The sequence below is a fragment of the Copadichromis virginalis genome, linkage group LG18 (genome assembly GCF_057382275.1).
Source record: "Copadichromis virginalis isolate Kocher_CV1m ecotype Utaka linkage group LG18, C_Virginalis_male_GT1.1, whole genome shotgun sequence".
NCBI lineage: Eukaryota > Metazoa > Chordata > Actinopteri > Cichliformes > Cichlidae > Copadichromis > Copadichromis virginalis.
This window is the reverse complement of record NC_140635.1, coordinates 15826654-15853695: the sequence shown is the minus strand read 5'-3', so window position 1 is coordinate 15853695 and position 27042 is coordinate 15826654. Positions and strand designations below refer to the sequence as shown.

At 44.1% G+C, this 27042-nt stretch overlaps 1 protein-coding gene across 1 annotated transcript in view; it reads left to right on the top strand.

Moving 5' to 3' along the window:
- Positions 1 to 27042, top strand: part of b4galt2 (UDP-Gal:betaGlcNAc beta 1,4- galactosyltransferase, polypeptide 2) — a 258806-nt gene that overhangs the window by 173657 nt on the left and 58107 nt on the right. The window contains exon 5 of the mRNA XM_085439913.1: positions 16041 to 16228. Coding sequence (XP_085296039.1) covers positions 16041 to 16228 — 188 coding nt within the window. The remainder of the gene's footprint in view (positions 1 to 16040; positions 16229 to 27042) is intronic.

The window sequence follows — 27042 nt, the reverse complement described above, 5'->3', positions numbered from 1 at the left end:
CCTATGTCTGTGAATGACATTGCAATTTCCGTTAATACAACACTGAAGGACTGTTTAAGTTATGCTCCCGCATTATCCAATGACAAGGCTGAATTTCATGTTTCAAAGGCTGTCGGGGGGGAGCGCCATGCTAGCCATTACAACCCAGCTAGCCCTTTAACTGCACCCCTGGGCCAGGACCTTTTGACAGCAGTTAATGAACTGGCCGATCTAAAGACAATTCAGCCGGATGGCTCAGAGCCAGTCCACTATGTTTTCTGTGCAAAGCCAGGTCCATGTGCATTCCACTCACTAGCCTTCCACAGCCGATTAGTGTGTGTGGCTGAACCCCCCCTTAACTCAGTCTCGCCTACGGGGGGCTTAGACTCCAATAAGCGTAGTTATTTCCTATGTGACTGCCAAATTATTATGTTAAAATCATCTGCACATAGTCCTGGTTGTTTTATGTGGGTTCATGAATCATGTCTTGGCCTTAAGAATCATGCTTCCTGGGACAGTATAACTATCACTTGTGTCACTGAGCCAACTTATTTCAGGTCTGAAATGTTGTTTGAATCATGCTCCAAGACAGAAGATGTGTTTAGCTCCCCAAGAAGGGCAACTAAGGACAATTTGGACTATGTTAAGGGCTTAGAGACTTTAAGGTCTTTGTCTGTTGTTGCTCCTCTGCTTGCACCTGACAAAGTCAATATCTGGAACTTTGTGCTCACTCCCAGGGTGGCTGTGGCGTTGCCTGACCTCTCACCTGCGTCTGATCTCCAGGTAGAGGCAGGGGTCACCCAGCCAGCACCTGAGCTAGTTCTCACCACTGGGGTCAGGGCAGCCGTAGGTCAGCCATATCCTGCACCTGCATCTGCACCTCAGGTGGGAATGGCTGTCGTCCGGTTTGTTCCTACACCCAGGTTGGTTCCCAAGGTTATGCCAGTCAGTGCACAGCTGAGCTCCGCACCCAGCCTAGGCACTCGGGTGGGAGCGGTTGACGCTCTGCAGGCGCCTGCACCAACTGATGCTTCCATTATAGGCCCCAGGGTCTCATCACCGCCGCAATGGCCTCATGCCTCGTCCGCTGGAGGGCCCGAGGAGCCCGTTCAGCCTCACGCCACGTCCGCTGGAGGGCCCGAGGAGCCCGTTCAGCCTCACGCCACGTCCGCTGGAGGGTCCGAGGGGCCCGTTCAGCCTCCTGTCTCCGCTGGAGGGTCCGAGGGGCCCGTTCAGCCTCCTGTCTCCGCTGGAGGGCCCGAGGAGCCCATCCGGCCTCATGCCACCGCTGGAGGGCCCGAGCCGCCCGTCCAGCACCATGCCACGTCTGCTGGGGGGCCCGAGCCGCCCATCCAGCCACCTTCTGCTTCTGCTCCTCCTGGTCCAGCTCCAGCCTGTGCTTCGTCTGCTGCAGCTCCAGCCTGTGCTTCGTCTGCTGCAGCTCCAGCCTGTCCTTCGTCTGGCCCAGCCTCAGAGTCTTCGTCCTCGTCTGGCCCAGCCTCAGAGTCTTCGTCCTCGTCTGGCCCAGCTTCAACTTTGGCTTCTGCTCCTCCTGGCCCAGCTTCAGCCTGTGCTTCGCCTGGTCCAGCTTCATCCGAGTCTTTATCCTCGCCTGGTCCAGCCTCAGCCTCTGCAGCGACGCCTGGTCCGGCCCCCGCATCACCATCGTCTGGTCCTGCCTCGTCTGGTCCTGCCTCGACTGGTCCTGTGCCCACCAGGCCATGGCCAGCACGCCTGAGACTGGAGAGCCGCCGCTGCCTTCTGCGCGGTCGGCCCCCTGAACTGCTCCGTCGTCTCCTTCGCCGCCGCCGCTGCCTTCCGCGCGGTCGGCCCCCTGAACTGCTCCGTCGTCTCCTTCGCCGCCGCCGCTGCCTTCCGCGCGGCCGGCCTCCGGACCAGCTCTGTCACCTGTGCCACCCGCCTGGTCGGCCCCCCGACCGTGTGACCCGTGAACTCTTGTGCCTGTGGGCTCTGGGTCGGCCCCCTGAACCTTATTTGGACTATAGTCATGTGCTCCTGTGTTTTCTGTTGTTTGTTTTTGTTTCCCGTTCTGGTCCCTCCGTCCTGGTCCCCCGCCTCCCGCCCTGGGTGGGTTGTTTTCTGTTTTTGTTTTGTTTCTCGGGTTTGGGCTGTCGGGAGCCAGCCCTTTAGGGGGGGTGATGTCATGGTCCTGGGCCATGTGGGCCCAGTATTCTTAGTTTTCATGTATTTTTGTATTTTGTTCTTTATTTAGGCCATGCTTCCTGGGTTGATCTGTTACGTTGTTCCTTATGTGTTTTCCCTTCGTGACTCTTACCCCCTGTGTGCCCCTCTGTGTATTTATGAGCCCTCGTCTCTCTTTGTGTTTTATTCTATGTTTTTCCCCAGCCCGTTATGTCTGCGTTCTCCCCGTGCTCTCTCTCCTCCTGTTTGAACCTCTGTGTACTTCCTGTTTTACTTTGCCCATCTCCCATTAGTGTTACGTTCACTCCTGCCGTGTCTTGTTATGATTATCAGTGTCACCTGTGTTCCCCGTGTGCATCCACTTCCCCTGATCATCCCTCATGTGTATTTAGTCTCTGTGTTTCATACAGTCTGTGTCGCGTCGTCTGTGTTCCCACCCTCCATGTTTCCATGCCCGGTCTGTTGTATTCATAGCCTTACCTTAGTTCATTCCCAGTTTAGGTTTCTGTTTAGTTATTGCTTTTGAGCTGCCCTTATTCTTGTTTGTTTCTCTTGCGTTACCAGCCACAATAAAAGGCTCGCTTTTGTTTAAAGTTTACTCCCGTGTCACTCGTGTCCGCACCTGAGTCCTCCACGCACTCTCCACACGGTCTGTCACAGCGGACCGTGACATTAAATAATGCTCAACTGGTACAAAAGGGCCAGGGTGTGCCAAGAAAATATCCTAAACACTGATACACCAGCACCAGCTGGTTTATCAAGCCTCAACTGTCATAGCTTAGTACAGCAGGATGAAACCATGTGTTTTTTAGATTTCGAATCTTGTAACACAGGTTGAGACTGATCTAACCACTCAGTTCACACTTGAGTCTGTGTGAACTGTAGCCTCAGTTTCTTGTTCTTAGCAGTGGCACCCGGTGTGGCCTTCTGCCTCCAAAGGCCATCCGCTTTAAGGAAAATGCCAGTAGTTTCTGAAACACTCAGACCAGCCTGTCTGTCACTATCAACCATGCCACATTAAAAGTCACTTAAATGACCTTTCTTCCCTGTGCTGGTATTGAGCAGTTCATCTTGCCACATGCCTGAATGCGTTGCTGCCATATGACTGGATGATTGAGTAGGTTGAGTATGTATAACTAATAAAGTGGCTAGTGAGTGTAGTAATTTGGATTGTCTAACAGCATGTTTTTACTGCAAATATACAAAAAGTGTTTGTAGTGTGAGGACTAACAAGTGTGTTTGGCCTTTGTAACATTTTTAAGCTAATTAATTTTTCCAAAAATACAAAAAAAGATGAGTATGCTCATGCTCATGCATTTTATTCCAGCATCATCACCCCTGTCTTGAAATAGCAATAAATAATAACAATGTTAACTTCTTCTTTTTTTTTTTTTTTTTACATCAAAGCAAGTCAATGTTCTTTTGTACACTTGCACTGTTTTTTATATATATAAAAATCAAACACACACACACAGGAAAACCTGATCATGTTCAGCTAAATCTCCATTAAGTGAGATAAAATGAATTCTCTGTACATCTCCTGTGCTTGCTCTTTCCCGGCACTGGTCGACTGGCCAAATAATAGGACACGAGTCCCCACCTCCGCGTCTCCAAAGGAGCCTGAAATCCTGTCACACTCACTTGCGTGCACATAGACACTCACAGGTTGTGCATGGACTTACACACACGTACCATTCAGAAACACCCACGTTAGGTCTGACGATCTGCTGACAGACATCCAGGCAGAGCACTGATTGTACCTTAATCCCTCTCCATGGCAACAACAATAGGTGCGTGTGCAATGACCAGGCCTAGGAGAAAGTTACAGTATATATTTGTCTTAATCACATACGCACACACATGTTCTCTCTCTCTCTTTCATAGATGCAGCGGCACTGGATTTATCTGGTGATACTCAGATATGGCTGATAGGGTTAATTGGTTTTCCGAGGGCATGTAGGGGGAGAATGGCTGACACTGACCAGATTACTGCAGACACACCAGGGAAGACCTGCCAGAGACAGACAGAGCAAGGAGCCCGAGAAGAGCAGAGAGAAAATAAATGTAACTGATGACCCGAGAGCAGGAAGTGCAGGCAGTTGGAGAGGTGGAAGAAGATTTACCTTTCTCCCTTTAGAGCTCAGAAGTCAAATAGTGAATACAAGAGGCAGTGAAAGCTGTGAAGTTAAAGCAAAGTTTGAGGGCAAATAGAAGCTAAATTAGATTGGACATGGCAAATGTTAATTCCCTTAATTTTTTTTGTTGTTATTGTATTGCTATTTTATATTGTATTTTTCTAACTGAAGGGCCTGAAGGCTTTTTAAATTAATTATCCTGCCACTTTATCTGAAACCATAATTTCACGCTATATTGCATTGAGTTTGGATGCAAAGTGTTTGAATTATATTGCATCACTTAACTAAACAACTTTCCCCCATTAAAGGTGAATATCACTGATTTTATACTTTTTGGAGAATATTATGTGTTAATATAAATATAATACAGAAGTTAGATTTGACCGCAGTCGTGCAGATCTAGAGTCCAGTCTGCAACCGCTTTGTAACCACCAGTCTCTAGGGAAGAATGTGATTCCCCAACCAGCTGGCAAGTGGTTGCTGGAAGTTGTTAGTTGGCATTGGTTGCAAACAGGTATGTTGTTTTGCACCACCAATTGCAAACACTCACCAACTACTTGCCAAGTGGTGGTTGAACTGTGAAAGTGCAATGCGAACCCGAAACGAAGACCATTCACCTTCAAAGTTAACGCTGGGGCTTTAGAAATATGTTGGTTGCATTTTGAAAGTGTTACGTTTCGGTGTGTCAGTGTTTTGTTTTTGCATGACTGTTATGTATTTCCTGCTTTACTTTGAAAGTCTGTGTTATCTTAGTGTGTTCAGTTTACATTTTCCCTGTCTCGTCAGTTCTAATTTGCCCCAGCTGTGTTTCCCTCCTGTGGTCCATTCCCTGATTGCTCCTTCTATGTATTTAAGCCTTGTGTTTCAGTATGTCATGGTCGCGATCTCCCCCGTGTTGTAAATAGTTTGGTGTTTTTGTTGTAAATAAATAGTCTGTTGTAAATACTTTCGTCATGGGATATTTTCGTTTTGGGATTTTGGTGGAGGGCCTTCGTGGATTTTATTTTCCTTATCTTTGTTTTTCTACGTTGCACCCCGGTTGCCTAGGCCGGGGTGTAACATATGGGGGCTCGTCCAATCGCTGGAGGGTCCGAAGGAGGGACGGCTTCGGCCTTCTGTCTTTGCTGGAGGGTCCGGGGACCGCTTCAGCCTCCGTCTGTCTTCGCTGGAGGGCCCGGGGGCCGCTTCAGCCGTTCGCCGTTGCTGGAGGGTCCGAGGGAGGGACCGCTTCAGCCTCCGTCTGTCTTCGCTGGAGGGCCCGGGGACCGCTCCAGCCTTCATCCGCCTTCGTTGGAGGGTCCGTGGGACCGCTCCAGCCTTCATCCGCCTTCGTTGGAGGGTCCGTGGGACCACTCCAGCCTTCGTCGTCTGCTGGAGGGTCAGGGGGACCGCTCCAGCCTCCATCAGTTTCTTCTGCCTCCGCTGGAGGGTCCGTGGGACCGCCCCAGCCTTCGTCGTCTGCTGGAGGGTCCGTGGGACCGGTCCAGCCTTCATCCGCCTTCGCTGGAGGGTCCGAAGGAGGGACAGCTTCGGCCTTCTGTCTTCGCTGGAGGGTCCGAGGACCGCTTCAGCCTCCGTCTGTCTTCGCTGGAGGATCCGAGGGACCGCTCCAGCCTTCATCCGCCTTCGCTGGAGGATCCGAGGGACCGCTCCAGCCTTTTGCAGCTGGTGGGCTGCGTGTCCGTGTGTGCAGCTGGTGGGCTGCGTGTCCGTGTGTGCAGCTGGTGGGCTGCTCATCCGCCTTCGCTGGAGCGTCCGAGGGACCGCTCCAGCCTTCATCCGCCTCTGCTGGAGGGTCCGGGGGACCGCACCAGCCTTCGTCGTCTGCTGGAGGGTCCGTGGGACCGCTCCAGCCTCCATCAGCTTCGTCTGCCTTCATCCGCCTTCGCTGGGGGGAGGGTCCGTGGGACCGCCCCAGCCTTTGTCGTCGCTGGAGGGTCCGTGGGACCGCTCCAGCCTTCATCCGCCTTCGCTGGAGGGTCCGAGGGACCGCTCCAGCCTTCGTCGTCTGCTGGAGGGTCAGTGGGACCGCTCCAGCCTCCATCAGCTTCGTCTGCCTTCGTTTCAGCCTTCGTTTGTCTGAATCAAACTTTTCACTTGGGGTTACATGTTTGATTTTTGGGTAGGGGGAAATGTTACGTTTCGGTGTGTCAGTGTTTTGTTTTTGCATGACTGTTATGTATTTCCTGCTTTACTTTGAAAGTCTGTGTTATCTTAGTGTGTTCAGTTTACATTTTCCCTGTCTCGTCAGTTCTAATTTGCCCCAGCTGTGTTTCCCTCCTGTGGTCCATTCCCTGATTGCTCCTTCTATGTATTTAAGCCTTGTGTTTCAGTATGTCATGGTCGCGATCTCCCCCGTGTTGTAAATAGTTTGGTGTTTTTGTTGTAAATAAATAGTCTGTTGTAAATACTTTCGTCATGGGATATTTTCGTTTTGGGATTTTGGTGGAGGGCCTTCGTGGATTTTATTTTCCTTATCTTTGTTTTTCTACGTTGCACCCCGGTTGCCTAGGCCGGGGTGTAACATAAGGCATCACTTTTACTTTGATATTCTCGGTTTTCCAGTTTGCATCGCATTTCTTTCGCGTTTCCCTACCTCTTTGTGGTTAGTTAGCGAGTGCTTCCAGACAGTTCAACATCGTCCATGCAAACTACAGGTGATTGTGGCAGCCTGCTAGCAACCAAAGCACTCACAAAGAAATGTGTGGTGCAGCACCATGTCCCTCTCTTAGACCGGCCAGCAACTTCTCCCTACCAAACTGATTGGGAAATACACATTTTTCCTTAGCAACTGGTAGTTGCCATGAGGTCGCCAAGCTGTCTCCAGACCTGTGTGACTGAGGCTTTAGCTGACTTCTTTTACCTACCCCTTATCAGTTTATAAGACTAATACTTCAACATTATAACTGTTATTAGTGTAACGTGCTATATGGTAAATGTCAGTTTACCATATATAGCAAGCATAAATTCACAATATGAAAAACATATTTCTGCTTTCCTGCATCTGTTAAATGGGCTGCAATGCTCTTTGAAGGTTCATTAACTGGTTGCTCTGGATTTTTTGGATCTGGTCATGTGATTCTTACCAGCAGGAGTTTGAAGATCGCCCAGTTGCTGTTTCATGTTGAAACTCCATCTACTTCCCCACCCACCGGTTCCAGGGTGGGCATTGCTGGCTAATGTTGTCTATTACCATCCTTGGTGCTTAGCTATTGAGATTTTATTGCATGTCATTCCCAGTTCCACTCTTGCTCCATTTCCTGCTGTCACACTACTAAAGAGAGGAAAAGTTCTTCCACAAACTTCTTTTGAAAACATACATTTAAATTGAATAAAAAAAAATTATTATAATTAAGGGTCATGTTATGTATTTATGTTAAAAAAAATATCAGACTCATATTATTCTTAGTGTATCAGCAGCTTTTTGACTGTTCAGCAGATAATGTCCTTATACATAAGAATAATTTACATTAACAGATTAATTTGATGACCCATGACAGCTATATACAGCTTCAACAAGTCATTCAGTTGTTAATGTAAGGTAAAAAATTAAACACTTATAAAATGACAGTAGGAACTCCCACAGAGGGGAAAAGATGGGGGACATCACCGAGACCGTGAAAACTGACTGTATGAGTGTTGTTGCTGGGCGAGAGTGGAAACAACTCTACTCTACCTCTGCCTCATGGACTGAAGTGGTTTTAGTGTTGGTGGGTTTTATTCTAAACATGCTTTCGAAAAAAAAGATTGCAAGTCCTTATTATTATTTCCCTTTAAAATGCTTTTCTTGATAAGGTGACATTTAGAAAATGATTTAGTGGATTAAAGGATTTAAGCTATGTCAGCAATAAATATCCAAGAGCTGCACCTTTAACTGTGTAATATTTACCTGTTTGAAAGGATGTAATGTTTTATATTTGTATAATTGAGCAGCAGGTTTTACAGACATGGTAGAGAAATTTATGGATCTTTAAAGTACTGTGAAATTTCTGAAAGCAGCAACAAGTTCCTCAACTGAACGATGATATTGGACGTCTGAAAAACGTATTCTACCCTTACTGAAGCTAAAAAAGACTGCTGCCACATCAAAGGACTAGAAGTGTGTTAAGAATCAGGTGACTGTCATGAAGGAGTCTGACTTACTGAAAAGAATATGGTCTGTGATAAAATACAACAGGTTTTCATAATCTTAAATGTTAGAAAATGGTGTGTGAAGGCATTTCACTACACAGGATGAAGGATTTTAGGTGTGGATCCTATGCACAAACATGTAGCATGTAGCCAAACTTGTCACGGCTGCAGCGGCAGTCGTATGGGGTTGAAGGAAAAAGGACCCAATCACAGGCTGACGATGCAATGAGTGAGCTTTATTTACCATCAAAATACAAAACAGAAACCAAAGCTAAGAACAAGAAAATCCTAACAAGAATTAACTTGAAACATAAGATAATAATCAAAACCAAAACCACTGAGTCCACAGGTTTAGGACCATGACAAGACTGGGATGATGTATGTAGCATGCTGATTGGTTAAAAGTGGCTTTGAACAGGAAAAGAAGTGACAGCTGAATTCATCACAAAGAAGGAGGAGCTAAAAAAAACCAAACGTAAAAAAAGCAGCACGAGAAGCACAGACAGTGACTACAGGGGACATTTTTAACCCTGACACACAAACATACACACACATCAGCTACACGTCACGTACTTTCAGCGTGTATTAAGAGCTTGCACAAATGAACCGCAGGGTCATTTTCTGGCACAGTAGTCATGGAAGTAGAGATCACATTCGATGGGTGGGTACGCGCGGATTTCTAACAAGCGGGACAACTCAGAAGTGTACTGAGCTTTCAAGACACCTGGGATATAGCGACATGAATTTTTTATCAGAACTCCGACACCAGTGGTTTCTCACAATGACTGTTTTCTTCGGGTTTCTTGAAGTGATAAATTATCGATTTCACAAAAGTTGACAAAGCGCCGCAGGTGCTGAAAATCTCATCACTAAAGATTTTGATGCAAAGCGGCTTTTAGAGGCATTGTTAAAAATTGCTGGAATGAATGTTTATCACTGTTGGTATTCCACATTGTTCCTTAAAGCATGTTTTGTTTTGCAATCATCCCCACCAGTCAGGACTGACTAGACACAAATCCTGCCTGTCGCGCACACGGGAACACACACACACACATTACAGGAAGCTGCCAACAACCACAACAGGAACCAGAGTTTCCTGCTGTCAGTCACTAAGCCTCCACAGTGAAGTGACTGGACACCTTGTCGCTAGATGATGAGTGTTTTCCTTTCAATTACCCCACCCATTTTTTTCCGGAGGCAGCCAGTGATTTACCCCAGCGGTTCACTTTCCCAGCTGCTCCTTTGACTTCATCACAGTTACCAATCACACACCGTACAATAAGTAGCAGTCATCTCTGCAGAAGCTAGCTCGCCTATAATCTAGTATATGTGAACATCCTGTGTCCAGTTTACAGTTTGAAACTTTACTTTCTTTTGGTTTATTTTCACCTTCTTGTGGCCTACATCTGTAAAGATGCTCTATTTTATAGTATTATCATCAAGTAACTAAAACCACTAAGGAGATTGCTGAAGGTACTAAAATTGGTTTAAGAACTGTCCAACGCATTATTAATGGATAGTGGTGAGCCACCAACATCATCATCGAGTAAGAAATGTAGTCAACACAAATCTTGATTGACGAGAAAGAAAAGAAAAGTTAAGATGTTGTTACAATTAAAGTTACCAAAAGTATCCACTTTTGGTAAGATATGCAGAAATCCAAATATGACAGGATATAAAAGGAAATTAATCCAAATAAATCTCGAGCAACATTTTCAGAATGCAGTTTTCCATATTTACATTTCCACTCCACGTTTGACTGATTCAGTTCATTAGTTACATTTACACATTTAAATAAGTAATGAGTAAACACTGGCTCGCAAATGATGCTTCTAGTTATTTGTAAGTGAAGAGAGCATATAAAAGTTTTGATTTTATAGCGATAGCTTCTCCTTGAGTGCACTTATTGCACATCACCATTGATCTGCCAGATTACTGTAATAATACACAAATGTCAGCACACAGCACTCTTTTGGCAATTACTCCACAATTACCAAACAGCGAATTAAAAAGCCTTTTGTATGTACACAGTTTACTAAACGGTGAAAAGCTTCCCTGCAAAACAAAATCTGTCACAGTGACCGCTACCTGCTTTGTTTTTAAGTTTATTTTTTAAAATCCGGACGCAAGTGTCAGAAATAAGCACACATGCAAAACACAAACTTCAGTCAGGGTTAGTAGATGTTTTCAAGCATCCAGACAGATGAAATTCTATCTTGGGAACTTCTTGTTTACTTTTTTTTTTTTTTTCTTTCAATATTCCCTCCAAGCGTGAGCTGAAGAGGACTCAGCAAACTGAAGAAAACTATTTTTGTGGCACACATACTTGTCACACTTGTCAGTAAACTCATTTACACAAGGCTGAGGCTGCATGCCCGCATGCATATGCACACTGTATTATGTAGAGCCTGATCAAAAATTAATGGAGCAGAAATGTCCTTGAAAGTTAAAAGATGCCTATGAATTTGCAAATGAGAAGCCAAAAATTGCTCTCCGCTAAATTGGAGTACCCTTTCTGCATTTCACCCTGTAATTTGTTGATTTGTCAAATATTCACACATGAATGGTTTCGCTGTCCCCTGTGGGCCACTGTAGGCAAATTGTGGCTGAACAGTCCTTTCCAGTGCATTCTGCGTTAGAAAAAAAGACAGGTTTTGGTCAGAAAACAATAGCCTGAAGAGAAAACATGAAAATAAGGCCAGCAGTAGAGGAAAATACAGCATCAAGACAAAAAAACAAAACAAAAACAAGAAACAATAAAAGCCCAAAAATGGAGCAGAAGGAGAATCTGCAGCATCTTTCTAACACCTACTTTCATCTCTTCCAAACACTGATCCTGCCCATCTTCCCCTACGGCTCTGAAACCAAGACATTGACAAGTTTGAGGTGTTCTAAATGCATTGTCTACGACAAGTCCTTGGAGTTTCTATAAGTGATCACATGGGAAACAAAATCACTGGAGACTGTTGCCAGCAGCAACCAACTGGCAGTGACCAAATACATCAACGTCAACTTCAATGGTTTGTGCACCAGGTCAACTACCACACTAATTACAGCGTGCTCATTGGCACGTCAAACAAAAATGCCAAAGAAAACATGGACCAAACAGACTGGGGACAACTTAAAGGGCCAACAATTTGATCTCGAGCAAGCTACAACCAATGCCACTGATCGAAAGTCTTTGAAGAATGTCACTTAGAGAGCTTGACATCCTGCGGACCTACAGTACACCACAGTCGACCACCTGGACCAGCTGCCAGCTAGGACCCAAAGAAGAAAAGAACATTTTGAAACTTCTGCATTAACATGAAAAAACTGTTTTGATTTATCTATCTTGTCTATGGTTTTCTATGCTTTAACTTAAGGATGTCAAATTGTGTCGACTGTGGTTACAAATTGAGAAATAAATTTAAAATGTAAACTTCTGATAAAACTCCACAAGGTTTATGAGAAACTATTAATCAATCAAAATCCATACAGCGTTACTGCCATGGGCTACAGACGGAAAAGTTACCAGCATCATTAAAGGGGAAAATTTTTGCCCCCTTAGACAGTCAGCGTGGACTCTGTGCGTGCCTTCTCAGTGGGAAATTTACATTGCAATGCACCAGCTATGCATGCGCCCAGGCAGCTGACATCAAGGCGATTTCAAGTATGACAGGAATGACTACTCGGCCATCAGGTCTCCAGCTGTCTGTGTATGTGTCAGCAACCAAGTATAAAGGCTCGAGGCATGTGCGACTGCACTAAGTGAAGTTTTTCCCCTCAAAGCCAAGACAAGGAATTGGGACAAAATAGCGCCCTGTTTTTATGCAGAACTGCATTTTTCTTACATAGCTCTGAGAGATATTTGCAGACACTTGTGATTTTAAAATTAATGAACAAAAGAGTCACACTTTTATTATATCGTTTGGAGTTGCAGATGTCTTCTGCCAGTGTTGGTCTATGGGGAGAAATTGCTTTTTTCAGAGGAGGTTTGGAACTCAACGAGGCTCTGTAACTTCACACAGTCTGCTGCTTCATAGTTGAGTTGCTGTGGTTCTTAAATGCTTCCGCTTTGTAATAATTCCACTTAGAAATCCAAGTGGGAAGAAATTTCACAAACTAACTTGTCACAATGGTGGGACTCAGTGAGCTCTTTAGATTGACCCGCTCTTTCACTAATGTTTGTTAAGGCAGACCATGTGGCCAGGTGCTTCATTTTATACACCTGTGGTAGTGGGATTAGTGTGGCCTAATATTATTTTCTATACAGGGTGTGGTTGGTTGTAATTTTTCAGCTAGCTCTCATACTATTAGTGAAATCAGTACTTGGAAAAAATGCACAACAGTTACACAGAGCACACAAACTGTTGTATTATCATCTGTATTCTTGTTTCCACTCTTTCCCCCTTCATCACCAGCCTCTGATCTGTCTGCTGTTTGGTCCTGGGTTGTATTTTGCTCTTCTGACCTCATACGATATGGTTCCGACCTAATAAACCCACTGTTGTTCAAAAACAGGCAGAAGCCCAATTTAGCTGATACTTGGAGCCCCGGTGGATTTGTGACAATAGATTTTTTTTGTGTGTTACCTGCACAGACGGATTATGCTTTCAAATCTCAGGTATTAGTGGGCTTACCACGGGGATTACGCTTTGTACTTGATTCACGTTCGGTTCGAACAGATAATGCACCGGCATAGAGACAAGAACGACAAAAAAATTGAAAACTGATCAGAAGTTTGGACAGACAGCAGATACATTAATCATCTCAAAGATTCACCTTGCTGTCAAAAGTGGGTGGTTTTCTCTTTTGACCAAGTATTGCGTGACTCCAGCAGATTTGTAACACTTTTTTATTTTTCTGCTACTTTGTGTACACTTGGGCATTAATCCAAAATTGGAAGGCCTTTTTATGACATGAATGTGGAGTCTCATTAATATAAATTGATATTCTTGTCACATCTTGGAGACTTTGCATAAGGCTTCTTTAAAAGTCTCACATTTTAATTTAAAAATAGAATTTTCTTATTTTTGTCAACTTGTTGCTATAATGTGTTTAGCTAAAGCGAATTACTTATTTTATAGGTGTGTCTGTTACAGTCATTGCTTTTTCTAGTTAATGCCAAAATTGCTATTACAGGCATAGCCCATCTCTTTAGCATCTTCAAATTGCTTATCTGTTGGCCCAGATAATAGACACCAGCCTTAGGAGAGAAAATCCTCCAGTTTAGAGCCACAAAATTCAGGCAGTGATATTTGTCACTAAGCCATAATTAGGAAACAGTTTTTTGATATATGGTTGTAATTTCTAGGGCATAAGGTTAATTTTATCTCATCCCTCTGTCTCTCTCAGAAATTATATTGGATCTTTTGCTTCCTGCCCGTATCAGGTTTTTGCACTTATGGCAGATGAAGTTGCTGACCCAACTAGAGATGTAATTGTTGCAGTAAAGGCTGTACTTGCTCCTCTTAAGAAAAAAAGGGCTCGAGGCAATTTGCTCTAAAATATATGTACTAGTTGTAAACAGAGTGTAAGGTAAAGGTTTCCCGAGGGGGAACCATCTTTATGACTCGGTCTCGTGCACCAGTTACTGACAAAACAAATGGTTTGGATTTATATTTCCCCTTTTTGATGGCACATTTCTGTCTCCACTCCTTGACTCTTCTTCTTCACTGTAGTTCTCATGAAAGCTGCAAAAGAAAATAAATAAATAAATTCAAAGCATTCTCGAGGTTGATGGACTGCCAAAGTGTCAAACAGTCTCAGGTTGCAGTAACTTCTCTTCTTGCTTGCTGACCTCCCTGCTGCTAGACAAGGGCTTGGACTTTACCAAGCTGTTGCAGAAGGGTTCTGCTGAGAGAGATATACAGTACCCTCTACACTATTGAACTGTCATATATATTAACCTCAACTAACTCACGCCAGCATGCTGCTGGGTAAGAATTTATCTTAGCCAAAGTGTAGAACCTGGGCCATGGATGTCTGAAAAATAAATGCACTTCACTGCAGCAGCAGGGTCTCTTAAGGTCAGCGAACACATCACTTCATTCTGTTTGTAGCATTAAATTCAGACTAACACTGCAGACACTAAATATTGATGTTTAGTGATGCTCTCAGCGTTACATGTTTTGATGAAAGGAAAAGAAAATTTCAGAAAGTGTTAAGAAATCAGGAAAAGTTGCACAAAAAAAGTAGTTGATTGATCAACTGAATGGTCAGATTTATCTCTGAAGTATTGTGTCAGGTTTTTGCTAGATTTTTCCTTTTTCCTAAAGACATGACTTTCAGATAATTAGTTTCCTGCAAATAGCTTTTTGGGCTGTCACTTTGTCCTTTGTCCTCCCCTTTTCCAGTGTCCTCAAACTGTTTGAAGGACACACTGAACACCATGTAGAGATATTCCAGGTTTTTGGCTAATAGTTAAAAATAAACTTTCTGGTACAAAAATATTATTTCATGTTTGTCAAACCATTGTATTTGGCATTTTTTCATAAATCCAGCTAAAGAAATGTGAACAAATATGCATGAGAGTGAAAAAGCAACCGATGTCTAAGGAAAAATGTTAAAAATAACTTTAAAAGTGCCTCAGAAAACCTGGAAAACTGTTGCACAAGACCAGTTTAAAACAACATATATGGCTCCTTGGAAGCAAAATATAAAGAATGGAATGACTCGGGACTTTTGCACAGTACTGCATTTTGATACATATGTTGCCAGTTTTCTCTTGTGTGTTGTTTTGAGCTTCACTTCCTCCCCCGTCTCATTGTCTTCCCCGGTCATCACTTGACTATAAAAAGCCCTGGTTTGTGGCAATGTTACTTCCTGTCTTGTTCCAGTTTATATTCTTTTCTGTAAAGTCCCTTTTGTCCCAGACTTTTGGGTTACTTCTGCTCCTTACATCTTTGGGCTTTGTTTTTGGAGATCAGTTATTAAAGCTCGCTTTTTGTCGTGAACTATGTCTTCCACTTTCTACACTTTTTTACTGTTGGATTTATCAACAGTAAAAACATTATTACTTCATATACACATTCACACATAGCTTGAATCAATTTCACCCAAGTGCAGCAGACATTACAAAAATATATCTATCTAGCTATCTATCTCTCTATCGATCGAGATATATCTATCTATCGAGATATATATATATATATATAAATAAATGGAGTTTATCTTTTATCACAGATGCGTTTCGCTGGTTCAGGCAAATTATCTTTCCTTGGGGTCAATAAACACATCAGGTCATAGTGGATTAATAGAAGAAAAACACCTTTGATTTGAGCCTGACCTCATTTGCTACAGCCTGACTCATTCTCTCTTTGTTTATGATAAAAGTGCCTGTAGCAGTTGTACATTCAGATGTTGTTTTCATTCGTATAACATGTGAAAGACCAGATTTATAACTTCAGGGGCTCTACTCTACTCCCACTTTAATATTGTTTTATAATACTGAAGAAAAATGAAAATGTCTTATTTTATATACGGTCTTCTTTTTGTTTCTCATTTCTATGACACGGGCATTTTAATAATGTACATTTGATCAGAAATTCACTGCCTGTTTTCCTGACATCGCATATCTTTGTATTCTTACGTGCTCAAAGTTTTTAGATTTGTGTCTTGATGTCAAATTCTCCTTTGTGTGTCTTGCAGTTGGGCGAGGACACTTTCAACCGCGCTAAGTTGTTGAACGTTGGTTATACGGAGGCTTTGAAGGATGCAGAATATGACTGCTTCATCTTCAGTGACGTTGACCTGATCCCGATGGACGACCGCAACCTCTACCACTGCTACGACCAGCCGAGACATTTTGCCATCGCCATGGACAAGTTTGGCTTCAGGTGATGGAATGAGATCCAGTTTCCCCACTCGTTTGTCTGAAACACTGACAGCCCACACATGGTTTTATTTGTCTGGTGGACTCTATACATGTCTTGCCAACTCCAATTATTGTTGTACATCATTCTTCTATGCTTGTCGCGCTGACCTAGTAGGTGTGGCTGTTATTCCTCTTTTCCTCCTCCTGCCCTCTACCTGTTCGGTGCTGCTGCTTACCCATGGCCGCTGATTAGACCTTGGGTGCAATCAACAACTAAGCACGGCCTGGTGTGCGCCGCCCTGCCAGGTGAGCCACATTAGAGCAATCAAGGGTGGGCGTGCCGAGTAAACCTTTAAATGCATGCAGCAGTCATTTGACCCGGGTGCAACATACTGAGAGGACGGCAAACAAAGCACTTTTCCACTGTGAGGAAGACTTTGAACAAGACAGGCTATCGGTAAGCTCTTAAGTTCACATTTTGCTTTTGCAGATGTATCTGGGACTATGGAAGCTCAGTTGTGCAAATGTTTTACGCTTAGGGAAATAGTTGCTGCATTTAAGTTTAATTATATTGACAAAAATGAATGTTTAAGTTTGAATAAATTGTTTGTGCAGTTAGTGTTCCCACATATTTATGTTAATTAATATTAAAAATAGTTACCCCAAATCCTTGGGTGGATCGTAAAACTAGTGAATAAATGTTTGGTTTTGATTTAAAGAAAATAATTCTTTGTAAAGAAAATCCTTAGTTAAAGTCTATTAAAATGTTTGTGAACGCTAAAATGTATACTTTAAAATACAATTGTTTATAAAGAAGTGTTAAATGCAAAGAAGGCACATTGTGTATATTTATTTAAGAACCACAGTTAAATTAACACAGTTAACCACATGGTAAATGGCTTTACTGAAGTGTATTTTGTTATTTCATCTGTCTTCTGTGTAATTTATCTGAATGGTTAATGAAATGTTCTTTATTTTTGTGTTGAAAGGTTTTTTTACCTGCTGCTACCTACCAGCTATCAAACTAGTTGGTCTAAATAAAGTTGAGTGAAATTCAAAGTCTGGTCTTTTTCAAGTGTGGACACCTCACAGTCAGAGGAACACTTGACAGTAAAAAACCGGCCTGGCCAGTAGAGAAACCGGCCTTGACCAGTGAAGACTCCACAAAAGCTCACCACAAAGACGGAGAAGACTCCACCTGGGGGCCTGGAGGAAATTGCACACCGTTTGCCTGTCCAATCAACAACCGAGAAAACAGAATGGCTGAGTCCAAGTCACTCGAAGAGCTGAAAATGGAGCGAACCACTGCAAAGAGACTGTTTTCCAGACTCACCAACCATATAATAAGGACCCACATGGATATGTCTGTAGAGGAGCTGCAGGATTCCTTCAAGAGACTCACAGCAGAGGGCTCCAAAGTGATTGACGTGAACGAGGAGCTTGAAGCCGCCTACATCACGCAGTGTGAAGCAGAGGGCACACCGGAGCTGATGGGCCAACAGAGAGCAGACGTCGAAAAAACGGAGAAAGAATGTGAGCAGAAGTTGAAGGAGGTGAAGCACCTGATCAGAGAGACACTGTGGACATCATATGGTGAAAAAGAACTGACCCTTGCTCTAAAATCAGCAGAAATGGCGTGTGAGAACGTCACATCCACTCAGCCTGATACACCGCTGGAGGCATATGATTTTATGCTCCACCATCTAGAAGAACTGGTGAAGAAAGCTAAGCAGGCACACCAGACATGGAACCGCTGGGCTCCACCTGCTGAGAGGCGAGATTGTGATCGTCGACTGATGGAGCTCCAAACCTGCCTTCCAAAGCTGGTGTCAGGGAAGGCAGTCCTGATCAAAGCAGAGAGGATTAAAAGAGATGCCGACCAAGCAGTTGTCACAGTCCGCAACGCAGCCTCGGTCGCAGCCATAAAACTGAAAGCCACAGCTTTACCAAAGTTCACCGGCAGCCAGCGTGAGTTCTACAGATGGCGGAAGGAATGGGAGGCTCTGCAAAAGCAAGGTGAACCAACCGGGTCCGTGGAAGTAAAGAAATTCCAACTTCTCGATAGCCTCGATGATAAAGTGGCCAAAGATCTGCGCCTGTCCACATACACCTCAGCCGATGAGATCTTCAGAGTCCTCGAGAACCGCTATGGAAACCAAGCCACCATCGCCATTGAAATCATTGAGGAGCTTCAAGCTATCCCTCCTGTTCGTAGCAACCAGCCTAGAAGAATTATAGAGCTTATCCACGCAGTTGAAAAGGCCCTCTATGATTTGAGTGAGCTGGATGAAGCAAATGCCATAAAGAACCTCTTGGTAATAAAGTCTATCGAAAGCAAGCTGCCTGAGTCCCTAAAGAAAGACTGGCTCACCCACGCTGCTGATCCAAAGAACGCTGTGACTCATCAGAACCGGTTTGACAAGCTGCTCGCATACCTCCAATCTCAAGAGTCCATCTACGAGCAGTTAGACCAGCTGAGAGACATCGACCCTGCCAAGGAGAGAATAAAGTTCCCAGTAAAGTACGCCCGTACCAAGTCAGTTAAATCCAGTACTGATCCAGCAGGCTGCATCATCTGTGGGGACCCAAAGCACAAGAGAAAGCTCTACATCTGCAGACGGTTTCGAACCAACACAAAGTTACAGGAGAAAGAGGATGCAGTGCAGCAACTTGGAGCCTGCAAGAGATGCCTCGAGATCCACGATGAACCCTGCAGAAAGACTACTTACCTGTGTGGAAAACCAGAGTGCAAAGACCAGCATCATTACCTTCTTTGTCCCTTGCCACGACCCTTATCACAAAGGCCCAAGTCTGGTCCGGCGAGAGCTGAGGGGAGGAGGTATACAGAGGTTCAAGAAGAGTTCATCTCTAAACTATCGCCAGAGCTAGCGCAGGAGTGTCGGAAAGCTTTCTGCAACGTCTCATCACGAGCCTTCAACTCCATGGCAGCAGAGAGAGGTCTACTGGAGGAGACTGGTCTAAAAGAGTACCCTGTGATCCTGATGCTCCTTGACGTCATCGCCAATGATGGGCAGAGAATTGGGACATTAATTGATCTAGCATCTGACACAAACTACATAACCCATAAAGCTGCAAGTAAGCTCAACCTTCGCAGTGAAGACGTCATGCTCGTCATCCAGGGTATCGGAGGTATGAAGGTGTCTGTGGCAACCAAGCGCTACCTTCTCAAGATCCGTGTCAACACCTCAAAAGGAACTTTAAAGCCTCACCAGTTAGTCTGCTATGGTCTTGACAAGATTGCTGAAGTGGAAAGACATGTTCCACCTCAGAAGCTACAAAAGATCTTCCCTGACATCCCTCTCCAAGACCTCATCAGACCCAGAGAGATCCAGCTTCTAATCAGCCATAAAGAAGGCCAGCTGGTGCCCCAAAAGATCCGTTCCATCGGTGACCTGGTTCTCTGGGACGGTCCACTTGGCAAAACAATCGGGGGCACGCATCCAGACCTCTTTGAGGAAGTCACTTTGATGGCCCACACCTCCAAAACTCACTTCGCAAGATCAATGAGAGCTGCTGCATTCAAGTACCAAGAGTTCACTAAAGACCTAGCTTCCTGTCAGCACCCTGATCACCCTGAGACTCTATCCACCACAGCTACCAGCAGCAGAGACTTTCTGAAGTGGTGGAGGTGGGAAAGCATCGGAGCCGCTTGCCAGCCGAGATGTGGAGGGTGTCGTTGTGGGAGCTGCCAGCCAGGGGGTAAAGAAATGACGCTTGCAGAAGAGAGGGAGATGGAGATCGTGAGAAATGGCCTGACTTACTCAACTGGAGATGCCCACAACAGTGAACCGCATTGGCATGCTAAATACCCATGGGTAGAAGATCCAGCAACCTTGCCAAATAACAGGAAAGCAGTAGAAGCAACATTCATCAGAACCGAGATGAAGCTATCTAAAGAACCTGAATGGAAGAAGGCCTATGCTGCACAAGTTCATGAGATGGTAAACCGCAGAGCTGCAGTGAAGCTGTCCAAAGAAGTCCTGCAGAGTTGGACTGGGCCAGTATGGTATATAAGCCACCTCATCGCGCCAAATCCACACTCTGTCTCTACCCCAGTGAGGTTGGTGTGGAACAGCAGCCAGAAGTACAGAGGCCTCAGCCTGAATGACATCCTCATCAAAGGTCCTGATGTCCTGAACCCGATAAGAGCTGTCCTGCTGAGGTTCCGAGCTGGTGTCTACGCCGCCCTTGGTGACGTCCGCAAGATGTACAACTCTGTCTGGCTGGAAGATCGAGAAGTCCACTTGCACAGATTCTTGTGGCGTGACACAGAAGATGCAGACATAGAAGACTATGCCATAACAAGAGTCAACATTGGAGACAAACCTGCTGGTTGCATAGCCCAAGTCGCCATGAGAGAAACTGCAAACCTACCTTCATTCAGTCACTTCACAGAGGAGAAACGTGTGCTGGAAGAAGATGCTTATGTCGATGACATCCTGACATCACACAATGACCTCGACCATTTGAGACGCCTAACAGCCAACATCGAGCACATCCTGAGAGCTGGAGGATTCTACATGAAGCCTTGGGTCTACTCCAGTCAAAGTGGGAGGGAGGAGTCAAAGAAAGAGTTGCCTCGATCAGAGCCAAAGACTATGATCCTGCCAAACCAGCTGACGGAAGATGACAACAAAGCCCTTGGCCTTGGCTACACCATCAATGATGACAAGCTTCATGTCATGGTCGCATTGAACTTCTCAAAGAAAAGGAGGAAAATGCGCCTTGGTCAAGACCTGCTCAGAGAAGAAGTCAGAGCGCAAACACCTGATCCACTCACCAGGCGAGAACTGCTAAGCCAAGTCTCCGGTGCAATCCAGCGTGAGAGCTACGGTTTCCAGACCTTCTTCGCAAACCGCGTTGGTGAAATCCAGAGTAGCACTGATGTCCAGGATTGGTGGTGGATTCCTGGGTCAGCAAACATTGCAGACATTCTCACCAGAGGGGCCAGTCCAGATGCCCTAACCGAGGACTCCGAGTGGCAGTCGGGTCCAAAGTTTCTCCAACTTCCTGAAGATGAGTGGCTGAAGAAATCCGCCGGAGAAGTCGCTGCCCAAGCTCAAGAAAAGGTCACAAAGCTACAGAAAAAGACTTTTTGTTGCGGTCCTTACCGGAGTCCACATCAAGGCAGCTCAGGACTCAGCACACGTAGAGTCGAGAAGACCACGAGGAGTAGCAACCCAACAGCTAATCGACGAAAGGCGATTCAGCAACCTGAGAAGGCTGATTGGGACCGTGGCGTGGGTCTGGAGGGTTGCCAAAAAGTTCATGAGATCAAAGACCAGAGACCAAGAAAAGTGGGAGGTAGTACCATCTTCGGGTGTCCTCACAGTCAGCGAAAGACGAGATGCTTTTCGAGACCTTTGCCTAGCAGCACAAGAGGGCGTCACCTTCCCAAGCACCACAACAGACAGACTAGTCGTTTACAAAGACCAAACAAGTGGACTTCTAGTTTGTGGGGGCAGAATCCAAACCTTCAAAAAGGACCGCAGAGCCGTTCCCCTTCTACCATTCCAAGCCTGGCTATCCACCCTCCTTGCCAGAGAAGCACACAGCGAGGGACATGGCGGAGTGGCAGAAACCTTACTGCGGATGAGAATGAAGGCTTGGGTTGTCAGAGGAAGAATTATTGCCCAAAAAGTCGTTGACCAGTGCATCATCTGCAAGAAGGCAAAGGCAAGAACCTGCAAGCAAGTAATGGGGGACTTACCTGAAGAGAGGTCAAATCCTGCTGCACCATTCGAATTTACATCTGTTGACCTGTTTGGACCCTATCATGTGAGGGATGATGTCAAGAGAAGAGTGACCATGAAAGTTTGGGGAGTTGTGTTTTGCTGTATGGCAAGCCGAGCCATTCATGTCGAACTAGCGAGCACACTATCAACAGAGAGCTTCCTGCTTGCCTACCAGAGGTTCACTTCTGTCCGAGGCCATCCCCGGAAAATCTGGTCAGATCCTGGCACAAACTTTGTCGGCGCCAAACCTGTCTTGGAAGAAATGTATGCTTACCTGAGACGACAAAACAAGGAGTCGCTTGAAGAATACTCTGCCAAAAATGAGACCATCTGGGCATGGAAGATTCTTCCCGCTGACTCACCTCACCGAAATGGGGCCGCCGAAGCTGCTGTCAGAGTTACCAAGAGAGCCCTCCATACTCTCGGCAATACAGAGGCTCTTACCTTTAGTGAGTTTCTGACAGCACTCCAGCTAGCCGCCAGCCTTGCAAATGAGAGACCCATTGATGCCAGATTTCAGAGCCGAGAAGATCGCATTGACTACATCACGCCGAATAATCTGTTGCTTGGTCGAGCCACACAAAGTGGGGACTTCAAAACTGTTGACTTCACAAATTATCCTTTCAAAAGGCTGAAGGAAATACAAACCATAGTCAACAACTTCTGGAGGTCCTGGAGCCAACTCGCTGGACCAAACCTGTTCATCCGCAGTAAATGGCATACTGCAGAGAGAAACATTGCTGTTGGAGACATAGTTTGGCTCTGCGACCAAAATGCCCTTAGAGGGCAGTTCAGACTCGCAAAAGTCATCAGCGTGAATCCTGATTCTAAAGGGATCGTTCGAGATGTGCATGTGAGGGTCACTCCAAGTTCCAGCATTGCGATCAAGAGTCCAAAACCTGCTACCACAAGTCCTGAGCTGGGCACCACCTTACATCGGGACATCCAGCGTCTTGTGGTCCTTTTACCGGTGGAAGATCAAGCGAGGGACCAGCCCACCTGAGTGCGATCTTTCCAGACAGTGCTGAGCAAAGATCGAGTGGGAGGTGTCGCGCTGACCTAGTAGGTGTGGCTGTTATTCCTCTTTTCCTCCTCCTGCCCTCTACCTGTTCGGTGCTGCTGCTTACCCATGGCCGCTGATTAGACCTTGGGTGCAATCAACAACTAAGCACGGCCTGGTGTGCGCCGCCCTGCCAGGTGAGCCACATTAGAGCAATCAAGGGTGGGCGTGCCGAGTAAACCTTTAAATGCATGCAGCAGTCATTTGACCCGGGTGCAACATACTGAGAGGACGGCAAACAAAGCACTTTTCCACTGTGAGGAAGACTTTGAACAAGACAGGCTATCGGTAAGCTCTTAAGTTCACATTTTGCTTTTGCAGATGTATCTGGGACTATGGAAGCTCAGTTGTGCAAATGTTTTACGCTTAGGGAAATAGTTGCTGCATTTAAGTTTAATTATATTGACAAAAATGAATGTTTAAGTTTGAATAAATTGTTTGTGCAGTTAGTGTTCCCACATATTTATGTTAATTAATATTAAAAATAGTTACCCCAAATCCTTGGGTGGATCGTAAAACTAGTGAATAAATGTTTGGTTTTGATTTAAAGAAAATAATTCTTTGTAAAGAAAATCCTTAGTTAAAGTCTATTAAAATGTTTGTGAACGCTAAAATGTATACTTTAAAATACAATTGTTTATAAAGAAGTGTTAAATGCAAAGAAGGCACATTGTGTATATTTATTTAAGAACCACAGTTAAATTAACACAGTTAACCACATGGTAAATGGCTTTACTGAAGTGTATTTTGTTATTTCATCTGTCTTCTGTGTAATTTATCTGAATGGTTAATGAAATGTTCTTTATTTTTGTGTTGAAAGGTTTTTTTACCTGCTGCTACCTACCAGCTATCAAACTAGTTGGTCTAAATAAAGTTGAGTGAAATTCAAAGTCTGGTCTTTTTCAAGTGTGGACACCTCACAGTCAGAGGAACACTTGACAATGCTGTAAATACATTGAATTTAAATCTGCTAGTTCCTGCCTAACTGAATTTCCCCTACAGCCTTTGTTCTGACAGACAATCGTGAAAGAACAGTCTTTAATTTGAGTAAATCTCATTATACTTTGAATCCCTTGTCTGCAGCCTTAATTAGTATGAAAACTCACCACAGTTCACTGCTGCCAAGTTTAATCAGTTCGTACTAACAAGAGCACATGTTTCAGAGTGTAACTAACGAGTTTGGACTACAGCAAGTGAAGAGACCTTTGGTAACTGTGAAGCCTTTGTGCAAACTGAATTAGCTGGATGAGCCTATTATCAAATGTTATTACTGTTTCATTGCTGCTGTCTTATTTGCCATCGTTACTTTTAATTGAGTCATAATAAACAAAATATATGTGCTAAACAATTGTTAGATTTTAGAAAAATATTTTCCTCGTGATAAATTAATAATTTAGTCTCAATTCCAAACTTATTGGGGTATAGATTTTTTGCTTAGACTGGTCTTGTCTAATCACACAATTAATATTTTTGGTTTTTGGTGTTTCTGTTACATAAAATAAGGAAATTATCAATGATTATCATTCAGTGTATAAAATCTAATCGGTATCTTATAGAACTTTATGATAATGCAGAGATAAAACAATCATCAGGTATTGTAGGATGAGGACCCAAATGCAGACTCCAAGACAACAACATAGTCCCAACAAAAAAAACTCAGCTAACTCAAATAAGCCCAGGAAGTCAAAGAGTGAGGACACATGGGAAGTTTAACAGACTCTGTGGCAAAGACTTGGAGGAAAGACATGGCTATTTATGCACATAAGGTTTTCAGGGAAATGGAGACACAACAGACTCGCATTGAAACCAACAAAAAAACCTTTCAGATAAAAAAGGTAATATTTAAAGGTGTATGTTTAAGTAAAGGTTTATACTCTAAAAAGGTTCATGTATTTCCTTAGCAGTTTATTCAACTTCAGCTCCAGTTACGCAGGTCTTTAACTGGTCTGGTCTGAAACCATAGACAACCACAGGTCACTAGACAAAAAGGTGTATTTCATGACTGGCTGGTGAGTGGCTGCTGAAGGTTGTTGGCACTACCTACATGTAGGTGAAATTCATTGCTCAAGGTTTAAAGTGTTGTGCTGAAAACTTCTTGCGATTGCTTTGCTCACTAACAGATTGTTGTGGTCACCTACCCTGTGTACTTTGCAATCATTATCCCACTGCTTGCCAAGCGGTAGACAACCTGTGAGACACAAAGGAGAAAAAGAAAGAGTTCACCTTCAAACTAACACATTTCAGAATATGTAAGTTTTACTTTGAAGGCAAATACTCTGAAAAAGTGCATTGCACAAGTTTCACTATCATATGTAGAATAGTTGACAAGTGTTTGCAGATAAGTTGGTGTCTTCCATGCAAACTCCTTCCTACATGGCTGGGGGATAGGAAAGGGAGAAAGAAATATGAAGGAAAAGAAAAACAAAGAGGAAGAGGGACAGTGAGAAAGGGCACTTAAAAATAGTGTGCAAACTCCTGGAAACTATTGTAGGCTGCTTGCAACCAATGCAATCAGCTCCCAAAAACTGCCAGCAATCTGTAGCAACTACTTGCTAACCAGTTGGAGAACATACATTTACCATAGTTATCAAAGGTTAACAGGGGTGCAAACAAGTCTGTAGGCCTGTGTGACTAGGGCCTTTGTGTTTTGGGGGGACTGGAGTCAGCTGTCATAAGGCAGAACGCAGGTAAACCTAGGACAGGTCACTTGCTCAGTTAGAATTACTGAATAATCCAACCGATGTGTTTCATTGGGCTCTACGTCTCTAATTTCTAATGCAGGATAACCCAAAGAGGTCCAGAGCCCTGAATGGCTGGGTCCTGTCTAAGCATCTTTTTGCATAATGACACCACACCTACCCTCAATTATCTAAAAGCACTGGAAGTATTGATGAATACTCTAAATATGGCCAGTGATGTGACCTGGCCATCCAAAAGCTGTCAGTCCACAAGAGTTATCCTACTGAAAACCCTCAGGGGCTCCTGCAGGTCCCTGATATAGTGCTCAATAAGCTAATGCTATCTGGCAACAAATACAATGCAGGTGGTAAGAAGGGCTGAAGCTTACATTTCTTAATAGCAATTAATCAGTAAAGACTTAAAATGGTTTCATCAGGTTTTTTTGGCTCCTCTGAAATAAAGAAAAGGGCATACAGTGAAAGGACAGCCTGGAGGTGAGAGTGACTGGAAGGTCAGAGAATTGATTGTGGTTAATTACTTATGTTAAAATGAGATTGTTGAAGAAAACTGATTCCAAGGTCAGCGTGGTCTGAATCAGCCTATCAACTCATTTGTTCAGTACTTCAAATTTAAGCATGTAAAAAGTTCATAAACTTCTAAGCTGTGCAAGAAAAAAATGCAGCAGACTCCAGTGACTTTTGAGCACATTTTTAAAGTGAGTACCTTTCAGTATTTTGGCCCTGTCGTTTTATGAAGGCAACTTCAGTCATTTCAAAATGTAAAAGGAGCAGACGTTTCTGATAAATGGTGGAAATGGTAAAAACACTAACAGTGAAAGTCAGGTCACATTAAGTGCTACTCCATTACCTTAGCACCTCAAAACACCAAACAGCTCTCTGAGCAGAGTGTGTCACCTTGAAGTCCATTTCATAACTCTGACTTTTTCAAAAGTATTGCACAAATTATGTGCTAGAGCTTCAAGAAAAAGGTTCAGAGGTTCTTTAAGCTTTTTCATATTTCTACATAACATGACCTGACATATCAGAGTTTCACTAAATTCTTTAGGTAGAAAAAGAGAACCTGATTTAACAAATTTAAAAGTATGTATAACACTTTTATGTGACCCTGTGCTTTTTATATCGGATCAAAACTGCAAGCCTTTATTAAGGTTGATTAAATGCAAAACAGTAAATTCAGAAACAGACGCAAACAAAGTCCAAAAGAAATACAGAACACAAGGTATTCAAGGAATAACTAAGGTTGCCAGACAGGAACAGACTACAAAAACAAATACACAGTATAACACAACCATGAACTGAGGCCTGAAATACAGACATGAGG